At 45.5% G+C, this 22,975-nt stretch overlaps 1 protein-coding gene across 3 annotated transcripts; it reads right to left on the bottom strand.

The window, feature by feature from the left end:
• Window positions 1-15,096: 15,096 nt before the first annotated feature.
• Window positions 15,097-20,869, bottom strand: LOC123148467 (uncharacterized). Of its 3 annotated transcripts, none has more exons than XM_044567900.1 (3): window positions 20,250-20,869; window positions 19,497-19,599; window positions 15,097-16,132 (listed from the first exon to the last, which is right to left on the bottom strand). In XM_044567900.1, the coding sequence occupies exons 1-3, from the start codon at window positions 20,353-20,355 to the stop codon at window positions 15,976-15,978; spliced, it is 366 nt and encodes a 121-aa protein (XP_044423835.1). In that variant the 5' UTR covers window positions 20,356-20,869; the 3' UTR covers window positions 15,097-15,975. The 3 variants fall into 3 exon arrangements, with proteins under 3 accessions (XP_044423835.1, XP_044423837.1, XP_044423836.1); XM_044567902.1 differs by having other exon boundaries at window positions 15,097-16,201; XM_044567901.1 differs by lacking the exon at window positions 15,097-16,132 and adding an exon at window positions 16,364-16,524.
• Window positions 20,870-22,975: the final 2,106 nt, after the last annotated feature.

The following is a 22,975-nucleotide window of genomic DNA, read 5'->3' on the forward strand; positions in this document are numbered from 1 at the left end:
TGGAAAACCATGCTCGTGCCATTTAGTAAATTCTCATGCCTTTTACAAGGAAGGGACAGATATTTTGATGAAATGTGTGGCAATAGTCAACCACAAATGTTTGTTTATTGGGTTTTTAACTATAAAAAGGAAATAAATGCTTGAAAAATATGACGCTTAGCATGGTGTGTCATGGTATGACCTCACCATGCCCTAGTAAAAATTTGAGAAGGTTTGTCTTATGTTGTCATGCACGCCCTTCATAAATCGAACCATCACCAAAGAAGTTCCATGCTTTCGAGAGGGAAATCATCAATATTGAAGGGGAATCCATTTTTTCTTCGTTCTTTGCCCTGGAGTTTTTTTCTACGACGAACATACACCCTGCAAATCATCGTGTTCAAATTTGGCATTTTTTCGGGCTCATAGGGGATTATGTGCATTTTCTAGGCATTTAGCGCATATAAATCCAATCCAGCTATAGGTGCACGGGTGTGATGTGAGGGACGTGGATTGCCGTTCGATCGCAGTGCATCATACGGTGCACACGCGCGATCCGCATGGCTGGGGTTCCGGCCAACCATAATGCAACACACAATAGGCTCAGCGCACACTATTTTCGAAAGCGACGAAGATGAACTGTGTGCAATAATGAACGAGCAAAATTATAAGGGAAGCCAAATTTCTGTTGTTTGTCGTTGACCTCTTGAATACCACCGCACTGTATGGCTGCCCGGCCCCTCCGTCCCAGAGCTCTCTCCAGGCGTCGTCCATGGTACCGCGGCGCACGGTAACTGGCAAGGAAGCGATGGCATCCCGCCACACTGCATTCCTCGCCGCCCGCGACCGCACACATGTTAAGGAAACGATGGCATCTCACCGCGCCGAGTTCATCACCACCGGCGGCCAGACAGTTACATGGGCAGACTTTGAGGCTGCCATAGCCGAATGAGTAGTGGATCTAGAGGTGGCCAAAGCCGCACAGAAGGAGCGGAAAAGGCAGAAAGCAGTCAAGAAAAGAGAGTCCTGCCGCCGCAAGAAAAAAGAGGTCACACGTCGTGGTGAGGAGAGCTTGCCGGAGATCAAAGCACGGTGGGCTGCCACCTACAAGGCCGGGAAGGAGAACACCAGCGTCTGGCCACCATGCCCCGATGGCAACATGTGAGAAGTAGTTTAAGTTTGTAGTATTGGAGCAAATTACCAGTAGTACTTTAGTTTGTAGTATTAACGTACAATGTCAGTAAGAGCACCCTTTGAGGGATTTGAGCGCTGATTAGCATGTGTGCCCGTGTGCATTTTTTGCGTTAATCATTAGAAGATCACAAAACACATGGTTTCTATGCCATCCCCGTCTGCGTTTTTTTGTGTTAATGATCCATAAGTCAGTTACCTATGCGATGTTTCCTAATAAACCATGCGTACCATTGACCGAAAAAAAATCAACTACACGTGTACATTTTTTGGAGAAGGGATCTACCAACTTTCTTTTTTCTCGCACACGAGTATTTTACGCGCTTCGTCTGGGTTGTGTGTTTCCCCCGGCCAAGTTTCAAGTTTCGCAGTGAAATTTTCATTAGGCGCGTGATTTCAAAATTTATTCCTCCAACCACATCCCCACCCTCAGTATCCCCCCTCGCACCTCCCCCTACCGGCATCTCAAACCGCCGTCGCCGCAACCACAACTTCAACCACATCTATATTCTGCTCGGATCTAGTCAGGTAACCCACCGATCTCTATCATGACCCTGGCCTGATTGCTTAAATGGCGCCTGCGAAAGATCCTCATGCCTCCAAATCCCTATGGCCAGGAGCTGATGGCAGTCCATGGCACGATGGCCGCCGTGCGTGTTGACCCGGAGGAACACCTCGCCTCCGCTGCCGCCTACATGGTGCAGGCTCTGGCCCAGATGAAGTGCCCTGCTACCTCCTGAGCATGCATTGGTTTTCCCTTGAAGAGGAAAGGGTGATGCAGCAAAGTAGCGTAAGTATTTCCTTCAGTGTTTGAGAACCAAGGTATCAATCCAGTAGGAGACAACCCCGCCGCCTGTTCGAGCACGCCGCCACCCGCTCCGCCTTCGCAGCGCCACCGCACCTCCTCCTCATCGGCGCCGGCCGCCGCCCCGCCGCCTCACCGCCGCCGTCGCCCGCAGCTCACCGGCCGCGTCTCTCGTCGGACCTCGCCAAGCTCCGTCGCCTCCGCCGCCCTGCACCGTCCGGCGATCGGTGACTCCGGCCACCGGATCCCTCACTCCGGCCCCTCCTTCCCCAGCTCCGGCGAAGCCTCCGGTGAACATCGAGAACCGCGCCAGATCTAGATCGGACAAACCCCAGGTCGATTTTCGCCTAAGTCCTTTTTCTGCATATTTTTAGCATTCTTTATCATGCCATATCTCATCATCTATAGCTTTGTTTTGCGCGTGTGATATATCAAATTGTACGTCTGGATGTGCTCTTCATTTTGTTCCATTGCACCATGCTTGTTTGTGTCCATCTTGATGCCCTAAATGCTGTTGCAAGAGTGCTATAAAATGTTAGTTTCTGTTTCATAATAGATTATGGACATTTGTCATTTTTGCCATGATTATTATGTGCCTCCTATGAACTTGAGCCCTACATGTGTTTTGGGCTATGCCATGCCATATTTACAGGGGTGTATGCCATGTATTTTTGGGATCAATGTGATGACTAGCACAAGCATGCAAAGTAGCTCTCGTGATGTTGCTGATTTCAGGGACTTAGAATTCTTCTAAGTCATTTCCCTAATGTTATTTTTATGCCATGTATTCATGTTGCTACAAAGGGATCCATGCCTCTTTTGAGAATGTTCGGTAAGGATGTTTTTGAGATATTGTTATGTTCTATCCATTCATGTCTTTGTTTGCATTTATGGAGTACCATAGGATGACTTAATCTTGCTCTACTTTTACTATAAAATGTTCCTGGCAGATTGTTTACGTGTTAATCAATTTTGCCGAGGTTGTTGTAGTTGATCCATGCAGGCTATGAACTTGTTATTGCTTTGGTTGGCTTCATGATCATGTCTTCTTACTGGGTGTATGCTTATTTTGTCATGCAATGCCTTGTGGTGAGTGCATCGATCTCGCAAACATGCCTACGTAACTATGTTTTGCCATGTCCAGTTTTCTGCTAAGTCTGAATCTGTTAACGAAACTTGCTATGTTTACATGGGTGCCATCATATCTTCTGATCCTTTTTGGCTTATGGTCAGTAAGGGACTTTTGTTATATGCTTTGATTAGTTTCATTCCATGCCTTGATTTGCCATGATATATTCCTGTAGGTTGTTGTTATCTTGCTCTAAACATTGCTTCCTGATGTTAATTCCTGGCATGTTATTTTCACCAAGTCTGTGAACCTGATATCTTTTGCACTTTTGCCATGCTTGTTTGAACCTGCTATTGTGTGATTTAGCCGTAGCTCAGTGTTCATCTTTTGTCAAGCATCTTGAGTGGATCACTGCCATGTGCTTTTTTGATATGTTAGAGTGCAGTAGCTTAGTTTCTTGTTGCATTTTAGATGGCATCGTGCTGTTAATCGCAGAATTGTGCCATTATTGTTTTGCTTGCCATTTGCAAACCATGCATCCGATTCCGGTGATCTTTATATCGATTTCGATCGAAATCAACTCATCTTTCCAGCGGCACTCTTGGTTTGCCAAGTTGAAGCCTGGTTCAATCTTTCCCTTCCGGAGCACGCATATGCATTGCATATCACATCCCGCATATCATGCCATGTTTTGCATCATGTCGCTTGCGCATTGCACCGTGGTTGATTGTGTTTTCCCTTGCTTGTGTTATTGCCTTGGGTAGAACCGGGAGACGAGTACGTGATCGAGGAACCCGTTGAGTACGCTTACGAGGATCAAGCTTGCTTGTGTTCTTTGCCATGCCATGCCTCTTTAAACCGGACATGCATCATACTTGTTTGCGCATCATGCCATGTTTATGTGATGGTTGTTTACTATGTTACTTGATTCTTTCCGGGTTGCTTCTCTCGTTAGCTTCGGTTTCGTTCTGTAGTTGTGAGGATCCGTTCAACTACGTTCGTATGTCTTCTTCATGGACTCGTTCTTCTTCCTTGCGGGATCTCAGGCAAGATGACCATACCCTCGAAATCACTTCTATCTTTGCTTGCTAGTTGCTCACTCTATTGATATGCCTATGCCGTGATACCTACCACTTGCTATATCATGCCTCCCATATTGCCATGTCAAGCCTCTAACCCACCTTTCCTAGCAAACCATTGTTTGGCTATGTTACCGCTTTGCTCAGCCCCTCTTATAGCGTTGTTAGTTGCAGGTGAAGACTGGAGTTTGTTCCATGTTGGAACATGGCTATTGTTGGGATATCATTCTATATATAATGTTTACTTTAATGCACCTATATACTTGGTAAAGGGTGGAAGGCTCGGCCTTATGCCTGGTGTTTTGTTCCACTCTTGCTGCCCTAGTTTTCGTCATACCGGTGTTATGTTCCTTGATTTTGCGTTCCTTATGCGGTTGGGTTATAATGGGAACCCCTTGACAGTTCGCTTTGAATAAAACTCCTCCAGCAAGGCCCAACCTTGGTTTTACCATTTTCCACCTAAGCCTTTTTCCCTTGGGTTCTACAGACTCGAGGGTCATCTTTATTTTAACCCCCCCCCCCCTGGGCCAGTGCTCCTCTGAGTGTTGGTCCAAACTAGAGCCCCTTGCAGCGCCACCTCGGGGAAACTTGAGGTTTGGTTTTAGTTGTACGGATTGCTTATCCGATGTGCCCTGAGAACGAGATATGTGCAGCTCCTATCGGGATTTGTCGGCACATTCGGGTGGCTTTGCTGGTCTTGTTTTACCATTGTCGAAATGTCTTGTAACCGGGATTCCGAGTCTGATCGGGTCTTCCTGGGAGAAAGAATATCCTTCGTTGACCGTGAGAGCTTGTGATGGGCGAAGTTGGGACACCCCTGCAGGGTTATGGACTTTCGAAAGCCGTGCCCGCGGTTATGGGCAGATGGGAATTTTTTAATATCCGGTTGTAGAGAACCTGACACTTAACTTAATTAAAATGCATCAACCGCGTGTGTAGCCGTGATGGTCTCTTTCCGGCGGAGTCCGGGAAGTGAAAACGGTCTCGTGTTATGCTTGAATGTAAGTAGTTTTCAGGATCACTTCTTGATCTTTGTAGCTTCTCGACCGTGCTTTGCCTTCTCTTCTCGCTCTCATTTGCGTAAGTTAGCCACCATATATGCTAGTGCTTGCTGCAGCTCCATCTCACTACCTTTTCTTTCCATAAGTTTAAATAGTCTTGATCGCGAGGGTGTGAGATTGCTGAATCCCCGTGACTCACAGATACTTCCAAAACCAGTTGCAGGTGCCGGTGATACCAGTGCAGATGACACAACTGAGCTCAAGCGGGAGCTCGATGAAGACTGTGTTCGATGTGTTGTTTCGTTTTCCAGTTGATCAGTAGTGGAGCCCAGTCGGGGCGATCGGGGATCTATGCATTAGGGGTTGTCTTTATTTTGGTTTCGTAGTCAGACCTTGATTGTATTCTGGATGATGTAATGCTATATTTATGTATTGTGTGAAGTGGCGATTGTAAGCCAACTCTTTATCTCTTTCTTATTCAGTACATGGGATGTGTAAAGATTACCCCTCTTGCGACATGCCTACTATGCGGTTATGTTACATCATCCAGAATACAATCAAGGTCAGACTACGGAACCAAAATAAAGACAACCCCTAATGCATAGATCCCCGATCGCCCCGACTGGGCTCCACTACTGATCAACTGGAAAACGAAACAACACATAGAACACGGTCTTCATCGAGCTCCCACTTTAGCTCAGTTGCGTCATCTGCATTGGTATCACCGGCACCTGCAACTGGTTTTGGAAGTATCTGTGAGTCACGGGGACTCAGCAATCTCACACCCTCGCGATCAAGACTATTTAAGCTTATGGGAAGGAAAAGGTAGTGAGGTGGAGATGCAGCAAGCACTAGCATATATGGTGGCTAAGGTAGTGAGGTGGAGATGCAGCAAGCACTAGCATATATGGTGGCTAACTTACGCAAATGAGAGCGAGAAGAGAAGGCAAAGCACGGTCAAGAAGCTACAAAGATCAAGAAGTGATCCTGAAAACTACTTACATTCAAGCATAACACGAGACCGTGTTCACTTCCCGGACTCCGCCGGAAAGAGACCATCATGGCTACACATGCGGTTGATGCATTTTAATTAAGTTAAGTGTCATGTTTTCTACAACCGGACATTAACAAATTCCCATCTGCCCATAACCGCGTCCACGGCTTTTGAAAGTTCATAACCCTGCAGGGGTGTCCCAACTTAGCCCATCACAAGCTCTCACGGTCAACGAAGGATATTCCTTCTCCCAGGAAGACCCGATCAGACTCGGAATCCCGGTTACAAGACGTTTCGACAATGGTAAAACAAGACCAGCAAAGGCACTCGAATGTGCCGACAAATCCCGATAGGAGCTGCACATATCTCGTTCTCAGGGCACACCGGATAAGCAACCTGTACAACTAAAACCAAACCTCAAGTTTCCCCGAGGTGGCGCTGCAAGGGGCTCTAGTTTGGACCAACACTCAGAGGAGCACTGGCCCGGGGGGGTGTTAAAATAAAGATGACCCTTGAGTATGCAGAACCCAAGGGAAAAAGGCTTAGGTGGCAAATGGTAAAACCAAGGTTGGGCCTTGCTGGAGGAGTTTTATTCAAAGCGAACTGTCAAGGGGTTCCCATTATAACCCAACCGCGTAAGGAATGCAAAATCAAGGAACATAACACCGGTATGACGGAAACTAGGGCGGCAAGAGTGGAACAAAACACCAGGCATAAGGCCGAGCCCCACCCTTTACCAAGTATATAGGTGCATTAAAGTAAACATTATATATAGTAATGATATCCCAACAATAGCCATGTTCCAACATGGAACAAACTCCAATCTTCACCTGCAACTAACAACGCTATAAGAGGGGCTGAGCAAAGTGGTAACATAGCCAAACAACGGTTGCTAGGAAAGGTGGGTTAGAGGCTTGACATGGCAATATGGGAGGCATGATATAGCAAGTGGTAGGTATCGCGGCATAGGAATAGCAATAGAGTGAGCAACTAGCAAGCAAAGATAGAAGTGATTTCGAGGGTATGGTCATCTTGCCTGAGATCCCGCAAGGAAGAAGAACGAGTCCACGAAGAAGACAAACGGACGTAGTCAAATGGATCCTCACAACTCCGGAACAAAACCGAAGCTAACGAGAGAAGCAACCCGGAAATAAGCAAGTTACATAGTAAACAACCATCACATAAACATGGCATGATGCGCAAACAAGTATGATGCATGTCTGGTTTAAAGAGGCATGGCATGGCAAAGTGCACAAACAACACTACAAGTTAAGTGGAGCACTATATGCATTGGGATGCATATTGACGGAACACCACATCAATTATTTAGTTCGATCTCGTTTATGTACTCAACAATATTAAATGTTGTTAAGCATGCAAGAGGTGAAACATAATAAAACTACCTAACTAGGCAAGTTTAAATGAGGCCGGAAACAACAAGCAACAAGTCCGTTAAAACCTCATATGCATATAGCAAATGAAACAGACAACAATTTAAACCTTCTTGTTGTTGTTATCATGATGCGGATGACATATTCAAGTTGGATGCAAGTTTATGAAAAAGTTGACATGAGCGTGATGAGAGCATTTGTCACCGTGGTAGAAAGAAAGGGGTGCCACTACGACGAAACGGAAATGACACCGCGGCAACATTCCGATGATCCGGTACCTCCACAAACAATCAAGAACCTTGCAACCAACGCAATAAAGGGGTTGTCAATCCCTTCACGGCCACTCGCAAAAGTGAGATCTGATAAAGATAGTAAGATAAATATTTTTGGTATTTTTGTTGTATAGATTGGAAAGTAAAGATTGCAAAATAGTAAACGAGGTGCGATGTAAATAAAAGAGATGTAATATAATAAGAAAGAGACCCGGGGACCATAGGTTTCGCTAGTGGCTTCTCTTAAGATAGCATGTATTATGGTGGGTGAACAAATTACTGCCGAGCAATTAATAGAAAAGCGCGTAGTTATGAGAATATCTAGGCAATGATTATGAATATAGGCATCACGACCGTGTCAAGTAGATCGAAACAATTCTGCATCTACTACTATTACTCCACACATGACAGCTATCCAGCATGCAACTAGAGTAGTAAGTTCATAAGAACAGAGTAACACTTTAAGCAAGATGACATGATGGAGAGGGATAAACTCAAGCAATATGATATAAACCCCATATTTTTATCCTCGATGGCAACAATACATTACGTGCCTTGCTGCCCCTACTGTCACTGGGAAAGGACACCGCAAGATTGAACCCAAAGCTAAGCACTTCTCCCATTGCAAGAAAGATCAATCTAGTAGGCCAAACTAAACCGATAATTCGAAGAGACTTGCAAAGATATCAAATCATGCATATAAGAATTCAGAAAAGAACCAAATAATATTCATAGATAATCTTGTTCATAAACCCATAATTCATCGGATCTCGGCAAACACACCGCAAAAGAGTATTACATCAAATAGATCTCCAAGAACAACGAGGAGAACTTTGTATTGAGAATCAAAGAGAGAGAAGAAGCCATCTAGCTAATAACGATGGATCCGAAGGTCTATGGTAAACTACTCACGCTTCATCGGAGAGGCTATGGTGTTGATGTAGAAGCCCTCCGTGATCGATTCCCCCTTCGGCAGATCACCGGAAAAGGCCCCAAGATGGGATCTCACATGGTGTCTCAGCACGACGACCCGTCGCAACGGTGCATAGTCGGGGAGAACACTTATACCTTGAAATTTTAGTGAGGGATCATCTTATAATGATACCGTCGTACTAAGCAAAATAAGATGCATAAAAGATTAACATCACATGCAATCAAAATATGTGACATGATATGGCCATCATCATCTTGTGCCTTTGATCTCCATCTCCAAAGCACCGTCATGATCTCCATCGTCGCCGGCTTGACACCTTGATCTCCATCATAGCATCATGGTCGTCTCGCCAACTATTGCTTGTACAACTATCGCTAACACATAGTGATAAAGAAAAGAAATTACATGGCGATAGCATTTCATACAATAAAACGACAGCCATAAGGCTCTTGTCAGTTGCCGATAACTTTTACAAAACATGAACATCTCATACAATAACGTATATCACATCATGTCTTGACCATATCACATCACAACATGCCCTGCAAAAACAACTTAAATGTCTGCTACTTTGTTGTTGCAAGTTTTACGTGGCTGCCACGGGCTTCTAGCAAGAACCGTTCTTACCTACACATCAAAACAACAATGGTGATTTATCAAGTTTGCTGTTTTAACCTTCAACAAGGACCGACCGCTGTCAAATTTGATTCAACTAAAGTAGGAGAAACAAACACCCGCCAGTCACCTTTATGCAAAACTAGTTGCATGTCTATCGGTGGAACTAGTCTCATGAATGTGGTCATGTAAGGTTGGTCCGGGCCACTTCATCCAACAATACCGCCGAACAAAAATAATACATTGGTGGTAAGCAGTATGACGATCACCGCCCACAACTCTTTGTGTTCTAATCATGCATATCATCTACGCATAGACCTGGCTCAGATGCCACTGTTGGGAAACATAGCATGCAATTTTAAAAAATCCTCCGCTCACGCGAGATCTATCTAGGAGATGCATAGCAACGAGAGGGGGAGAGTATGTCCACGTATCCTCGTAGACCGAAAACGGAAGCGTTTGACAACGCGGTTGATGTAGTCAGACTTATTCTTGTTCCGACCGATCAAGTATGCGGCACCTCCGAGTTCTGCACACGTTCAGCTCGATGATGTCCCTCGAACTCTTGATCCAGCAGAGTGCCGAGGAAGTAGATGAGTTCCATCAGCACGACGGCGTGGTGACGGTGATGGTGAAGTAATCCACGCAGGGCTAACAATGTTTGTTGTGTGTTCTAGGCGCCCCCTCCCCACATATATATAGGTGTGAGGGAGAGGGGGACAACCATGGGGTGCCCCAAGTAGGAGGAATCCTACTTGGGGGCCTTGTCCGATTCGGCCCCCCTTACCATCTTTTCCGGAGAGGGAAGGAAAGGGAAGAGAGGAGGGAAGGAAGTGGGAGGCCGAATTGCCTCCCCTTCCTTCTCTCTTCCCCCTTTCCTTCCCCCTTCCTATTTGGACAACAAGGGGGCGCAGCAGCCCATGCTGGCTGTTGTGTTTCCCCTCTTGGCCCAATAGGCCCATATAGTTTGCCGGGGTAGCCCGGAACCCCTTCCGGTGACCCGATACATACCCGGTACCACCGGAACACTTCCGGTTTCCAAATACTATCGTCCTATATATGAATCTTTACCTCTCGACAATTTTGGGACTCCTCGCCATGTCCGTGATCTCATCCGGGACTCCAAACAACATTCCGTCACAAAGTCACATAACCATAATACAAAATCATCATCAAACGTTAAGTGCGCGGACCCTACTGGTTCAAGAACTATGTAGACATGACCGAGACACCTCTCCGGTCAATAACCAATAGAGGAACCTGGATGCTCATATTGGTTCCTACATATTCTATGAAGATCTTTTATCGTTCGTACCACAATGACAACATACGTTATTCCCTTTGTCATCGGTATGTTATTTGCCCGATATTCGATCATCAGTATCTTCATACCTAGTTCAATCTCGTTACCGGCAAGTCTCTTTACTCATTCCGTAATACATCATCCTGCAACTAACTCATTAGTCACATTGCTTGCAAGGCTTATTATGATGTGCATTACCGAGAGGGCCCAGAGATACCTCTCCGATACTCGGAGTGATAAATCCTAATCTTGATCTATGCCAACCCAACAAACACCTATGGAGATACCTGTAGAGCATCTTCATAATCACCTAGTTACGTTGTGATGTTTGATAGCACACAAGGTATTCCTTAGGTATCCGGGAGTTGCATAATCTCATATTCGAAGGAATATGTATTTGACATGAAGAAAACAATAGCAATAAAACTGAACGATCAACATGCTAAGCTAACAGATGGGTCTTGTCCATCACATCATTCTCCTAACGATGTGATCTCGTTCATCAAATGACAACACTTGTCTATGGTTAGGAAACTTAACCATCTTTGATTAACGAGCTAGTCTAGTAAAGGCCTAGGGACATGGTGTTTTGTCTATGTATCCACACATGTATCAAGTTTCCGGTTAATAAATTCTAGCATGAATAATAAACATTTATCATGATATAAGGAAATATAAAATAACAACCTTATTATTGCCTCTAGGGCATATTTCCTTCAGTGCCAATAAAGAATCCTCTGTCTTCAACGTTGTTTTGTGTGGCATCTCACCCTATTTGATTAGACTATCTTTTGGTGATTTATTACAAACAACTACAAGTGGTCGCTTCTCTTACTACGCCATTTTTCTTTCCTGGGTCCCTTCGGCGTCGTGTCTTACAATCAAATGTAAATATGATGTCTTGTAAGGAAGAAATCGACTTAGTCATAGGTGTTCTATGCATATCTTGTAATGGTTATGTCATAGTCGACTATGTTTTGTACTCCTCTTGTTGATGACTATGGCCAAGTTCTCTTCCATCAACTTCAATTAAATTGGATGCGCGCAACACAATGATGTAGATGCCAAAGGCCGGGGGTTTCAACATCCTTTTTTGAAAAATGATGATACATAGTAGCTTGAGTTAAAAATATAGCTAGACTTGGGGTTTATCTTATTTGCAACATCGCTATCTTCGTATTCATTGTTTATGCTCGCAAAAGTGAACTATACTCACTATTTTTCATTAAAGCTGCTAGTTTTGTAGCCCACCCACAATTGAAAGGATTTTAGGATGCATCTTCGAGGAAGTTATAGTGAAAAACCCCATCCCGTTGCCACTTCACATGCTTCCTTGAGCCGATGGTGTTGTACATGGCTAACCTTGTTGCTGAAACTGTAAACAACATCTCTCAATAGTGGCGAAACGTCTTCTTACATTTGGGCAGTATGGAGAATCCATCTGATGCTTGTGCCATTGGTGTAGGAATCAATTTTGGTGACATGAAAAATAAAAGTACATTTCCATGTCACTATCATACATGTACGGGTGGCCAATTTTGCATCATGACACCTAAATTTGTTCATTTCCTAACCTGCGTTATATAAAGGGAATTTAATGATGTCAGAATGTACATCCAAGTATCCACGTTTTCCGTAAATCATCTTATTTTGATCTTTTGCGAAGGATGCAAAAACATCAAGGTAGGTGTGGATGCAAATCCAAAGTAATCTATACACGCAAAAAATGCACACACTTGAGAATGCATTTGATCTTTATAAGTGGTATGTGCTGCAACAATGCCACTTTCATGAGTACTTGAACTAGAGCTATTGTCACTACCAAGTATTTTAAAATATCTTGTCAAATATGCAATTCATTACATGAAAATGCCCACTAAAATCACTACATTATAGATTTCCAAGCTATACTCTGAAAATATCACAAAAATTCAGAAAATTATACCTCTCTCCTTTGCTTGTGCTGGAACCTTCCCCTTCTCATTCATCTCCTCATTTTCCCTTCACCGGCAACGTTGTCACATCACCCAGTGGTCACCAGTAAAGCCATCACCCTGCTGTGTAGTGCGCCTACGCATGTGCACCCTACCCTGCCTCCCCTATGGGGTCTTGTGGCTAGGTCGTCTGGACCTAGAGACTAGAGGCCATCAGGCTTGCTGGCCACCAACTGTTGTCCGCTTGGCTATCGCCGCCTCTCGTGTTGCTAGCTGCTAGAGCTCCCGTGTCGCTAGCTGAGCCGGCTAGGCACATGGTGCGTGTTGTGTTTGTGCGTTGGCTTGATCGGTTCGTCAACAAACTAGGAACAACCCAAACATGTGGATATGGTGCATTAGAAAACATACTAGTGGCGCTAGCCTAGAGAAAAGGTCCAAAATATAATTATGCTTTCATTTTGGGAAATAGGAAAGGAAAAGAAGATAGTTGCGGGATCAAGAAGAGAACACTTTATCAATCATGTCGAGCCGTGTCCAGGAGTTCGTTCGGTAAAGTCAGTATAACAGCGTATAGCTGAGGGACGACCAGCCATGAAGAACACACGAAATTGCTTCGAGGTTTCAGATGATCTTGTGCATGACTATAAATGCAATTCACTGAGACATGGTCAGTTGCATTGACATGTTGGCCGTCAGCCGGCCTATTGATTCCCTATACCTCATATTCTTATATATTTGACCAACATGCATGTGGCTCGTAGTGATATTCTGTTTGCATTGAGCTTCCTTTATCCTCTGGATGCACTTGTAGCACTACAATTAGCCAGATGTGGTCATCCTGGCTTTCTCTGTAACATGAAGATACCATACTATTTGTTATTGAGGCCACTCATTACGCAGGGAGATATATAGCTACCACTGCCACCGAAATCGTGATGGTATACGGTGTACTAGATCATAACTCGCAGCACATGTAATCCACCAATCATCTGGGTTGTCTGAGTAATTTTGCCAGTAACTCCAGTTTTTCTTTTTGAAAAGGGGAATACCCTGGCCTCTGCATCGTATGATGCATGTAACCATTTTATTAAACTTAAACCACAGTTCAAGTGACTGAGTACAAGACAAAAATTAAATAAAAAGCAAACATGAACACAACTAGTCGGAATAGAGATTACATGGCTCATCGGCATAATCTACAAGTGACCCACTAGCCAAATTAAATGAAGAAACCCTGTGCAGCCGTTTCCAATCGGGTTCATTCAAAGATCATAAGCGCCCGGACATTCACACGCTATTAGGCTTCACGGTGAAAATGTTCACTAGTAGTTAACCTTCACTGAAACGTATTTGACACTTGAATTAGACTGATTTTTCAGCCCACCTGCAACTAAAAGGCTTTCCCGAGAAGTTGTAGTGGCAGACTCCATGTTGCCGCCAGAGGACTTCTCTCAGCTGACGGTGTTGTCCATGACAAACTTTGTGGCAGAAATTAGGAAAGGGTGTTGAGCATTACTTGTACCGGGTGATCAATTTTGCATGATTAGCTAGTAAAGGGCGGTCAGTTCCTGACCTACGTTCTGGCACATAAGTTCTCTCATAGTCCAACAATATGACTCATGTCACTCGTAGCTATTCAGAGGAATGAATATTGTTAAATGTCCCATTAGGATTGGCCAATGAATGGCAGATTGGTTATCGCCAAGGATATATGCTTCATGTTCATCCCTTTATTATTGTTTTGAGCGACTGTTGCACAAAGTTTGGGTTTCATGTGTATATCATGAGTTTATTCCAGTTTTTACTCCTAAAATGGACTGAAGTAACAAAAATCACCCGAAAACGAGAAACAGACACAATTTTACCTTTAATTTAAAGATTCCTTTCGCATTTTGTCCCATTCGAATTTTCCCCAAACGAGTTCACTAGACATGGCACGTAGGCCTTTGTGTGTGTGTGTGTGTGTGTGTGTGCAGGTTTTCATTCTGGTTTTCCCCTAGAAAACCGATTTTGAGCAGCAGAGGTTTCGCTCCTTTCCTCAAACACGTGCAGTGCGCCGTCGATATTGATCCTTCGCGGGAGGCCACGACTCACCGGCCGCCGACGGGGCCGTCACCACGGCCGCCTCGCCTCGTGCCCCGCCCGCAGAGGCTCGCGCTTGCTCAGCTGTCGAACCGAGCGAGGCCGAGCCATGGCGGGATCCGGCAGCCGCAGCCGGTGTGCTCGCCTCGTGCCCGCCCACGGAGGCTCGTCGACAGGTGGCGACGTGAGCTCGCCGGCCGGCCATTGTGGTCTCCGCGTGCCTGCTGCTGCTGCTCCCGCGCCGCACTGCACTGCTGCTCTTCCGCTCCAGGACAGCGCCGCGGCAGCTGGGCTGCTCCCACCTCTCGCGCGGCGTCGCTTCTTGCTGCAGCTGCTCCCCGGCCTGCGTTGCCTCTGCTAGGCTGCTCCCATCTGTTGCGTCGACGCCGCTTCTTGCTGCTCCCATCTTTCGCCGGCTTTCTGTTGCTGGTATCCTCCCATCTCTCGCGCACGGCACACGGCAGCTAGCCGGCCAGTAATCAGGAACGCGGATTGTACTACATTAGACTGAATGTTGCGTGTGTGCTCTGAAAAGTTCAGCTTGCAGTTGTCAAGTCTGATGATAGAATACACGACAAATGGCCAACGTGGACTTGCTCTTCAAGTTTGATTGCAAAATTTTTGACCAGAAAAAAGGAGATCGATGATGATTTAAGAACCAAAAGTTTTTCTTGAACGAAGAAGCTCACATGTACTCCCTCCGTCCGGGAAAAGTTGTCCACGCCTAGTTCAATTTTTTTACAAAAAACCCCTTGGGCTTTTAAATCTGATGCAAACCGACCCTTCTCCTTCCCCTCGACACGCCACCGCGAGCTGCCGTCGCCCGCCGTCGTGAGGCACCGTCAGGTCCAGCGCCGCCCACCACGTGCGCCTCCCAACTACTACGCCGCCGCCGCGGCCGCCCACATGCGAAGGAGGCAACCACCGCCGCCCACCTACGCAGCCCAAGCGCCGCCGCCCCACCTCGCCCACCGCCGCCCACAGCTGGACCGCCTCCTCCCCGAGCAGACCAGGAACTCCGCCTCACCAAGAGGTACTCCATCATCGATCCAGGCTTGCTGGGAAGCCGTGGATCGATGGAATCGGCCCCGTCTCCTCCCACTCCGGCCGCCGCTTCCCCACACGAGGTCGACGCCGTCGCGCCTCCCCTGGCCTCCTCGAGCCGTTTTAAGGAATCAATGTCAACTTCCGGTCCTCCAGACCACTTTCCCCCTCTCGATCGCTTGGTATTTGGCCTGGTCGTCGTCGGCCGCCGCTCGCCGCCGCTGGAGCTCGTCACGTGGCTCCTCCGGTGAACAAAAACCAGCGGCGCCGGCACCCAAGTGTCTACCACGGTTGTGCGCGTGCACGATCGCCCACGCTCCATGCTCTTCGGTGGAGCTCGTGTTGCTGCCTGCCTTCGTGTTGCTGCTGATCCTCTCTGAAGAAGGTACTGTTGCTGCTGAATTTAGTCACTGGAGTATCCATTTCTGCTGCTGCTGAACTGCAATTTCAATCAGTCTGTTGATATCCATTGCTGCACTTGGTTGATGATTTGTGCTGATACTTTCTGCTGATGCAAGAGAACAGAAGAGAGGAAAAAATCTGAAGAAGAAAAAAAGACTAGATTGCAATTCAGTTTAATTCTGTCAATGTACTCCAGTGACTAAATTCAGTCAATGTACTCCAGTGACATTCTTGTGTAACAAGTGCTATTTGTATGGCATGTGATCAATTTAATTCAGAGAAACAAGGGTGTAACATTAACATTTAGTTTAATTCAGTGACACTCAGTTTAATTCAAAGAAATAAGGGTGTAACATTGACATTCAGTTTAATTCAGAGAAACAAGGGTACTGTTGCTGCTGTATCCGTTTTTGTTGATGTTGTTCCTCTCTGAAATGGAAATGGAAATGGAAATGATGTTAATAGATGTGCTATTGTTTGGAAACATTCAATCAGATCATTAAGTTCTTGGACTAGGAGATGCTACTCTAGTAAGCAAACAACTACTGTACTTAAAAAAGGAAAAACATATTTTGTCTTGGAGTAATAAAAAAAGACATGACAATAGGAATTAAATTGGAATTATTTGAATTAATTTAGATTCTTCTTGCTTTACTTGAATAGGAGGGCCTTCATGTTCCTCTAGTTACCAAATGAACAAGGAGTACTTTTAATATCTACTTTTTCCTTTCTTGGTTTCTTTGCTTTTTGTCTAGGATTCTTCATGGTTTTCTTGTTATGATTATATGCTAACCATTCATCTTCTGTATACTCTTGTTATGAGATCAGACAGGAGCACACAACTATGGATCTGAATTTGATGCCGGAAGAGGAGGACGAAGCTCAAGAAGAAGAACAAGCTCAGCAGGGTGACACTATTGATCTGAATTTGATGCCGGAAGAGGAGGACGAAGCTCAAGAAGAAGAACAAGCTCAGCAGGGTGACGCTATTGATATGAATTTGATGCTAGAAGAGGAGGACCAAGCTCAAGAAGAAGAACAAGCTCAACAGGGTGACGCTATTGATTTGAACTTGATGCCGGAAGATGAGGATGAAGACATTGAATTGAATTGGTTTCCTGAAGAGGAAGAAGCTCAAGAGGCACAAGAAGATGTGGAATTGGAAGAAGCTCAAGAGGCACAAGAAGATGCAGAAGTGCAAGAAGCTGATGCACATGGCAATCTAAGAGGGAAGGACTTGACAGACAAGGAGAGACATGTTGTTTACTTTGCTCTGCAAGTAATCGAGCTTAGAGATGGACAGGTTCACGTGTATGACAAGGTGCTCATTTCGACTATGTTGAATGTTCACCTATGAACAGTTACAAGAATATGGAATCTAGCCAAACGACAACTTGCAGCAGGCCAAGAAGTTGATGTTTCAAGCAAGAAGAACAAAAGTGGTAGGAAGAGAAAAGAACTAGATCTGTCGAGAACAGCAACAATCCCTTTGAACAAAAGAAGAACAATCCGTTCTCTAGCAAGGTGTTTAGGTGTGCCCCGATCAACCCTACATGACAGATTTCAATTGCAAGAGCTGAAACGCATCACAAGCACCATCAAACCCACCCTCAAGCCACAGAACAAGATAGCGAGACTAAAGTTCTGCCTATCCATGATGGATGAAAGATGGATATCAAGTCCTTGGCCCAGTTTCAAGCCAATGACAAATATGATCCACATCGACGAGAAATGGTATGACATGACCCGAGTGAAGAATAGCTACTACGTACTGCCTGGAGAGGAAGAACCAAATCAAACAGTGCACAATACTCATAGCATTGGGAAGGTAATGTTTCTAACAGCTGTGGCCAAACCTCGCTACAATGAAGATGGGGAGATGATATTTGATGGAAAACTTGGCATTTGGCCGTTCGTGGTAGAGACCGAGGCACAACGAACAAGCCAGAACAGAGATAGGGGGACAATAGAGTTGAAGCCGGTCAAAGTTACTAGACCTGTGTGCAGAGATTACCTGATCAATAAAGTAATCCCTGCCATTCAAGACAAATGGCCTGACGGTGACGAGGACACAACGATCTACATTCAACAAGATAATGCAACACCGCATGTCCTCCCTAATGATGGTGAAAGTGATGAAAGATCAAGGAGGAAACAACTACAAGATGCCGCATCTGCATAAGGAACGTCTACAGAATGCTGGAGAGGAAATAACCGGTGTATACTGCAGTCCTGAGCTAATTACTGACACCAAAGCCATTATAGAACAAGGAAATGAGTAGATAGAGAAAGCTCAAAAAGAAAGGGAAAGGGAAAAGGAAAAGAAAGGATAGGAGTATTTGATGTGTCATGTGTATGGCTTGTGTCATGTGTATGTATTGTGTCATGTGTTCAATGAGAAAGGATAGGAAAAGAAAGGATAGAAGTATTTGGATTTATTTGGATTTATTTGAATTATTTGAATTTATTTGATTTATTTGGATTTATACACCATTTGTCCAATTGCAAACATACCTAAAGTTTCCAAGAGGACTTATACACCATTTGATTTATTTAATTTACAAGAGTACCTTGAACTTTAAAAGTGTAGATCGAAAAAAAACCAAGCTTCCTCTTGTGAAAAGTGTTCAGAACAGTTTTACTGTAAGATCAAGAGCTTCATCTTGTGAAAAGTGTTCAGAACTGTAAAAGTGTTTGTATAGTCCTAATTTACTGTGATCTTGCTAAAGAAGCTCACAAGCTCAAGCTCCAGATAGACTAAGTTTTACAGCTACTGTACTCAAAAGAAGCATTTTGGATTACCACAGCAAAAGAAGCATATTTATTTTAAACTTGTGTTTAACAATGACAAACTACTCCTAAGTGGGTCTTTGATCAAGAATCCTGACATGATGGGTTTATTTGGATTTATTTGAATTTATTCTCATTAAATTTAATCTCCAGAGTAGTTGTTCTCATTGAACATGTCTGAACCTCAGCAACCACATCACTCACTCAATCACCTGATCTTGGACTCATCCTTATTCTTCTTACAAGTTGATGTCAGACTTGACACATAAATAAAATTTGACATCAATGAAATATATGCAGTCAATATACAGTCATTGGAGTAATTTTTGGTGTTGTACATTCAGTGAATATACAGTCAATTGGAGTACATTCAGAGTAATTTTCAGTGTTGTACAATCAGTTCTCTAGGGAGTAATAATGCCAAATTAGTTAATTGATCGTGTACTAACAGCAATTCATTTTGAAGATTTACACTAAATCTTGTGTACTGTAGAATTATACTGTCAAATTCAATTGACAGTAACTGAATTTTCAATAGTGTCAAATCACTCAAGCAGTAACTGAATTTTCACTAGTGTCAAATCACTAGTTTCAGAAATATTGGTGCTCACCTTCCATCTTGGCAGTACAAGAAAAACTGAGCAGCCAACTGTTGCCGCTTTGCATGCATTGCTGGCAACTCGAGTAGCTTTACCAAAAAATTGAGCATGACATCTACAGGTTACAAACAAATGAGCAAGATTCAGTTAGATAACCACTGATAGAAGCATGTGAGTGCAAAGAAATTGACAACTGAAATTCAGTTAGATAACAACAATCTGAATGGAGTACAACATTGATGTTATTTCAGGATTAATAAAGATGGAGCAGCAACAATGTGAATGGAGTACTTGATGGACAACTGAAATTGACACAAAGCAAGACTCTCATATTTCATCTCACACAATCTATCCATCCATCCATCTCAGCCTTGTTTTGTTCAGTACAGGTTCAACCTCGAACGCCACCATGCAACTCTGTTATGTTTTCAGTAAAGATTGCTTTGTTTACCTCTGTTCTGTTTCCAGTAGACCAATCGAAGAAGATGAAGAAGCACTAGCTAAGATCTAATCCTTATGTCCAGTTAACCACTAATTTAGGAGCACATCAGAGACAAATGTTCAGAGACAAACTTGATGTTAATTTAGCCAATGTTCAGAGACAAATTAGACTTGACAGTAAAGATCAAAATTTCAGACTTGACACATAAATCAGACTTAGCCAATGTTCAGTCTTAAGCAAATCTCAGAAGCAGCAAATTTCAGTAAAAAAAATCAGGTTTTACACATAAATAATGGACGGGAATTGAAGGAGGGAGGCTTAACCTGCCAACAAGACGCCACCGCCGTCGCCGAGCTCATAGTACAGTATGTGCAGGGATGGTGGAGCTCGCAGTACAGAAGATGTCTCCGCCGCCATCGAGCTCGCCATCGAGCTTGCTGTCGTCGGGCTCGTCGGCTACGTCTCCCGCCGTCTGGCCTCGCAGCCACCATATCAGCCTCGCCGACGCCGGATCTGAAGCAGCCGGAGCAGAGTGCGGAGGTCACTAGGAAGGGGGGAAGCTAGGGGAGGAAGGCAAGCTGGAGCTGCACGAGCAGGAGAGAGCGGCGGAGGAGGCGGCGAGCTTTGGCGGTGGTGGAGCTGCGTCGCAGCGCCGAGGAGGACCTGGAAATGGCCGCCGCCGAGCAGATCGAAAGAAAAAATCAGTCTTCTCCTCGTCGGGGATCACCATGGGGAACGAGGAGGGGAACAAGGAGAGGGAAGCTGCGTCGGAGGCGTGGGGTGGGGGAGGCGTGGTGCGGGAGAGCTCCGGTGATGCGGGGAGCCGCTGCGGGCAAGCTGCGGAGGAGCTGAGCTGCGGGGGAGCGGACCTCCGGCGCGACAGAGGAGCGGGGGAGACGGCGGGAGCTTTGGGTTTGTCGGGAATCTCCTGGGGGGGTTTTCAGAAAAACACCTTGGGGACAACTATTCCCGGACGGAGGGAGTACAACAATAGTGCGTCCATGCAATATTATTTTTGGAATTACCGAGGGATTGCTATTCAAATAAAATCATGGTACATAGTACTTCCTCCGTTCCTAAATATTTGTCTTTTTATAGATTTCGAATGGACTATTAAATATGGATGTATATAGATATATTTTAGAATGTAGATTCACTCATTATGATCTGTATGTACTCACTCGTTGAAATCTCTAAAAAGACAAATATTTAGAAATGGAGGAAGTACATCCTAAAGGGATTCACACAAACATATCAGTGCCGGAACCGGGTCCTCTAATATAGAGAACCGGATCCTCCAACAAATTAAAGGGCAGACACTAGGGAACCGCCCCTCCTCCCGTCCAGAGCCTCTCCTCCTGGGCGACGACTCTCGCAACTCAGGGGCGATCCAATCGCACGACCACCGCACTCTTCCTCCCTCCAACTTGTCTCGCCGCTGCCTGAGGACCTGCTGGCAAAGTCCGGGCGGGTCCGGGGACGACGGCGGAGGGGCGTTCCCCTGAGCTTACCTCTCTCCCCCAACCTGGATCCTAGCGAACCCATGGGATGGTTGATCCTAGCGGCGGCTGCCCCATGGGTTGTCTTGGCTGGATCTGCAGGGAGATGGTGGCGGGGTTGTGGCGCTGAGACGCCCAGATGCGTGGCGTGGCGGCAGCTGAATGGCATGCTCGAGGCGGCGGTGCTCCGATGCTCCGGCGTGGCGTCTTCTTCGGGCGGCGCGGTCCCGATCTGATGCATATCTCATCGGGGCATGCCTCGGGCTTGTATGACTGGATGGATCCAATCTTCCTGTCGTTATGGTCCTGTGGTGTTGAAGGTGGACATGGTGGTGCAGTTAGGCTCTTTTTCTAGAGGGACGGAGACTGCCAGTGAGAGCCAGACTTCGACTATTGTCGGAGCCAACGACGGTGGCGCCTGCGGATGTCCCTACCTTGCTGAAGGCTTCGATAGTAGTCCCCGGCTTCCCTCCCGGAATACTTCTGTGGAAACCCTAGGCCCAGGTCTTCCCGGATCGGATGATGGCGGCGCTCGGCGTCGTGTTCCCTATTGGGGGCATCATCTTGAAGTTGGGCCTGGCTGCCGAGACTAGTTGTTGGTGGTGGTTCGCCGGTTGCTTTTGTGCCGGCAGGTAGCAATGATCCGTTGTTGCAGTATGGCCTTGTAGACATGGTGCGAGGTGGCAGTGCCAGGGATGCTGATCAGCGATGCAGATGGCCGGGTCATGTTCGATGATATTGACGGCTTGTTGTAGCCATGAAGGTGCAGTGTAGGCTTATGGTGTATTTTCTGCGGCCAGTGGTCATGTCAAGATTTACCATTGATAAACACTTGCATCGAAGGCATGGGATCGCCGGAGTGTCTCAATGAGATTTTGGTGGTACCATCTCTTCTCGCCATTTGAGCTGCGAGTGACGTCACTCATGCGTCAACGGAGGTTCTAGTTCCGTGGAAGATCTTTGGCGGCTAGGCCACTTGCATATGTGTGCGTGTTTAGTCGGCATGGATGTGTCCACGTCCGGATCATGTGCGGCTACATTATGGCTGAACACTTGCTCGGCATGGATTATCATTGCTCCTTTTTTTCTATCCGCCTTGATGTAGCTTCGGTCTTGTATGACTTTGCTAGTCGGTGGTGTGATTTTTTTTATGTGTTCGTGTTGGCGATTTGCATCTTAGCTATGCAGAGGTCGGGTGTGTGCTCTTTATGTTTGTATCCTCTTAATATTCCATATTAAGCTAATAAAATCCACCCTTTGTCGATAAAAAGGGAAATGGGTTCATGCTAATGCATGAGAAAGACAAGGTACAATGTTGAGGTTCCCAGAAATGGAAGCCCTTCCTCGAGGGTTGCGATGACACATAGTTTTAGCAGCTATCCAGATCCGGTGGCTCCTTGCTCTACAAATGATAGAGGCCGATCCAGCACTATCACTAGCTCCCTGCTGAAACTGAGCAGCTGCCTACGATTGTAGTGGCCTTGCCCATGTTCTCATGGTATAATGTACTAGTGAGGTTGCAACGTAGATAATGAATGATGGGCACCACA

The sequence above is a fragment of the Triticum aestivum genome, chromosome 7A, assembly GCF_018294505.1.
Source record: "Triticum aestivum cultivar Chinese Spring chromosome 7A, IWGSC CS RefSeq v2.1, whole genome shotgun sequence".
NCBI classification, from domain to species: Eukaryota; Viridiplantae; Streptophyta; class Magnoliopsida; order Poales; family Poaceae; genus Triticum; species Triticum aestivum.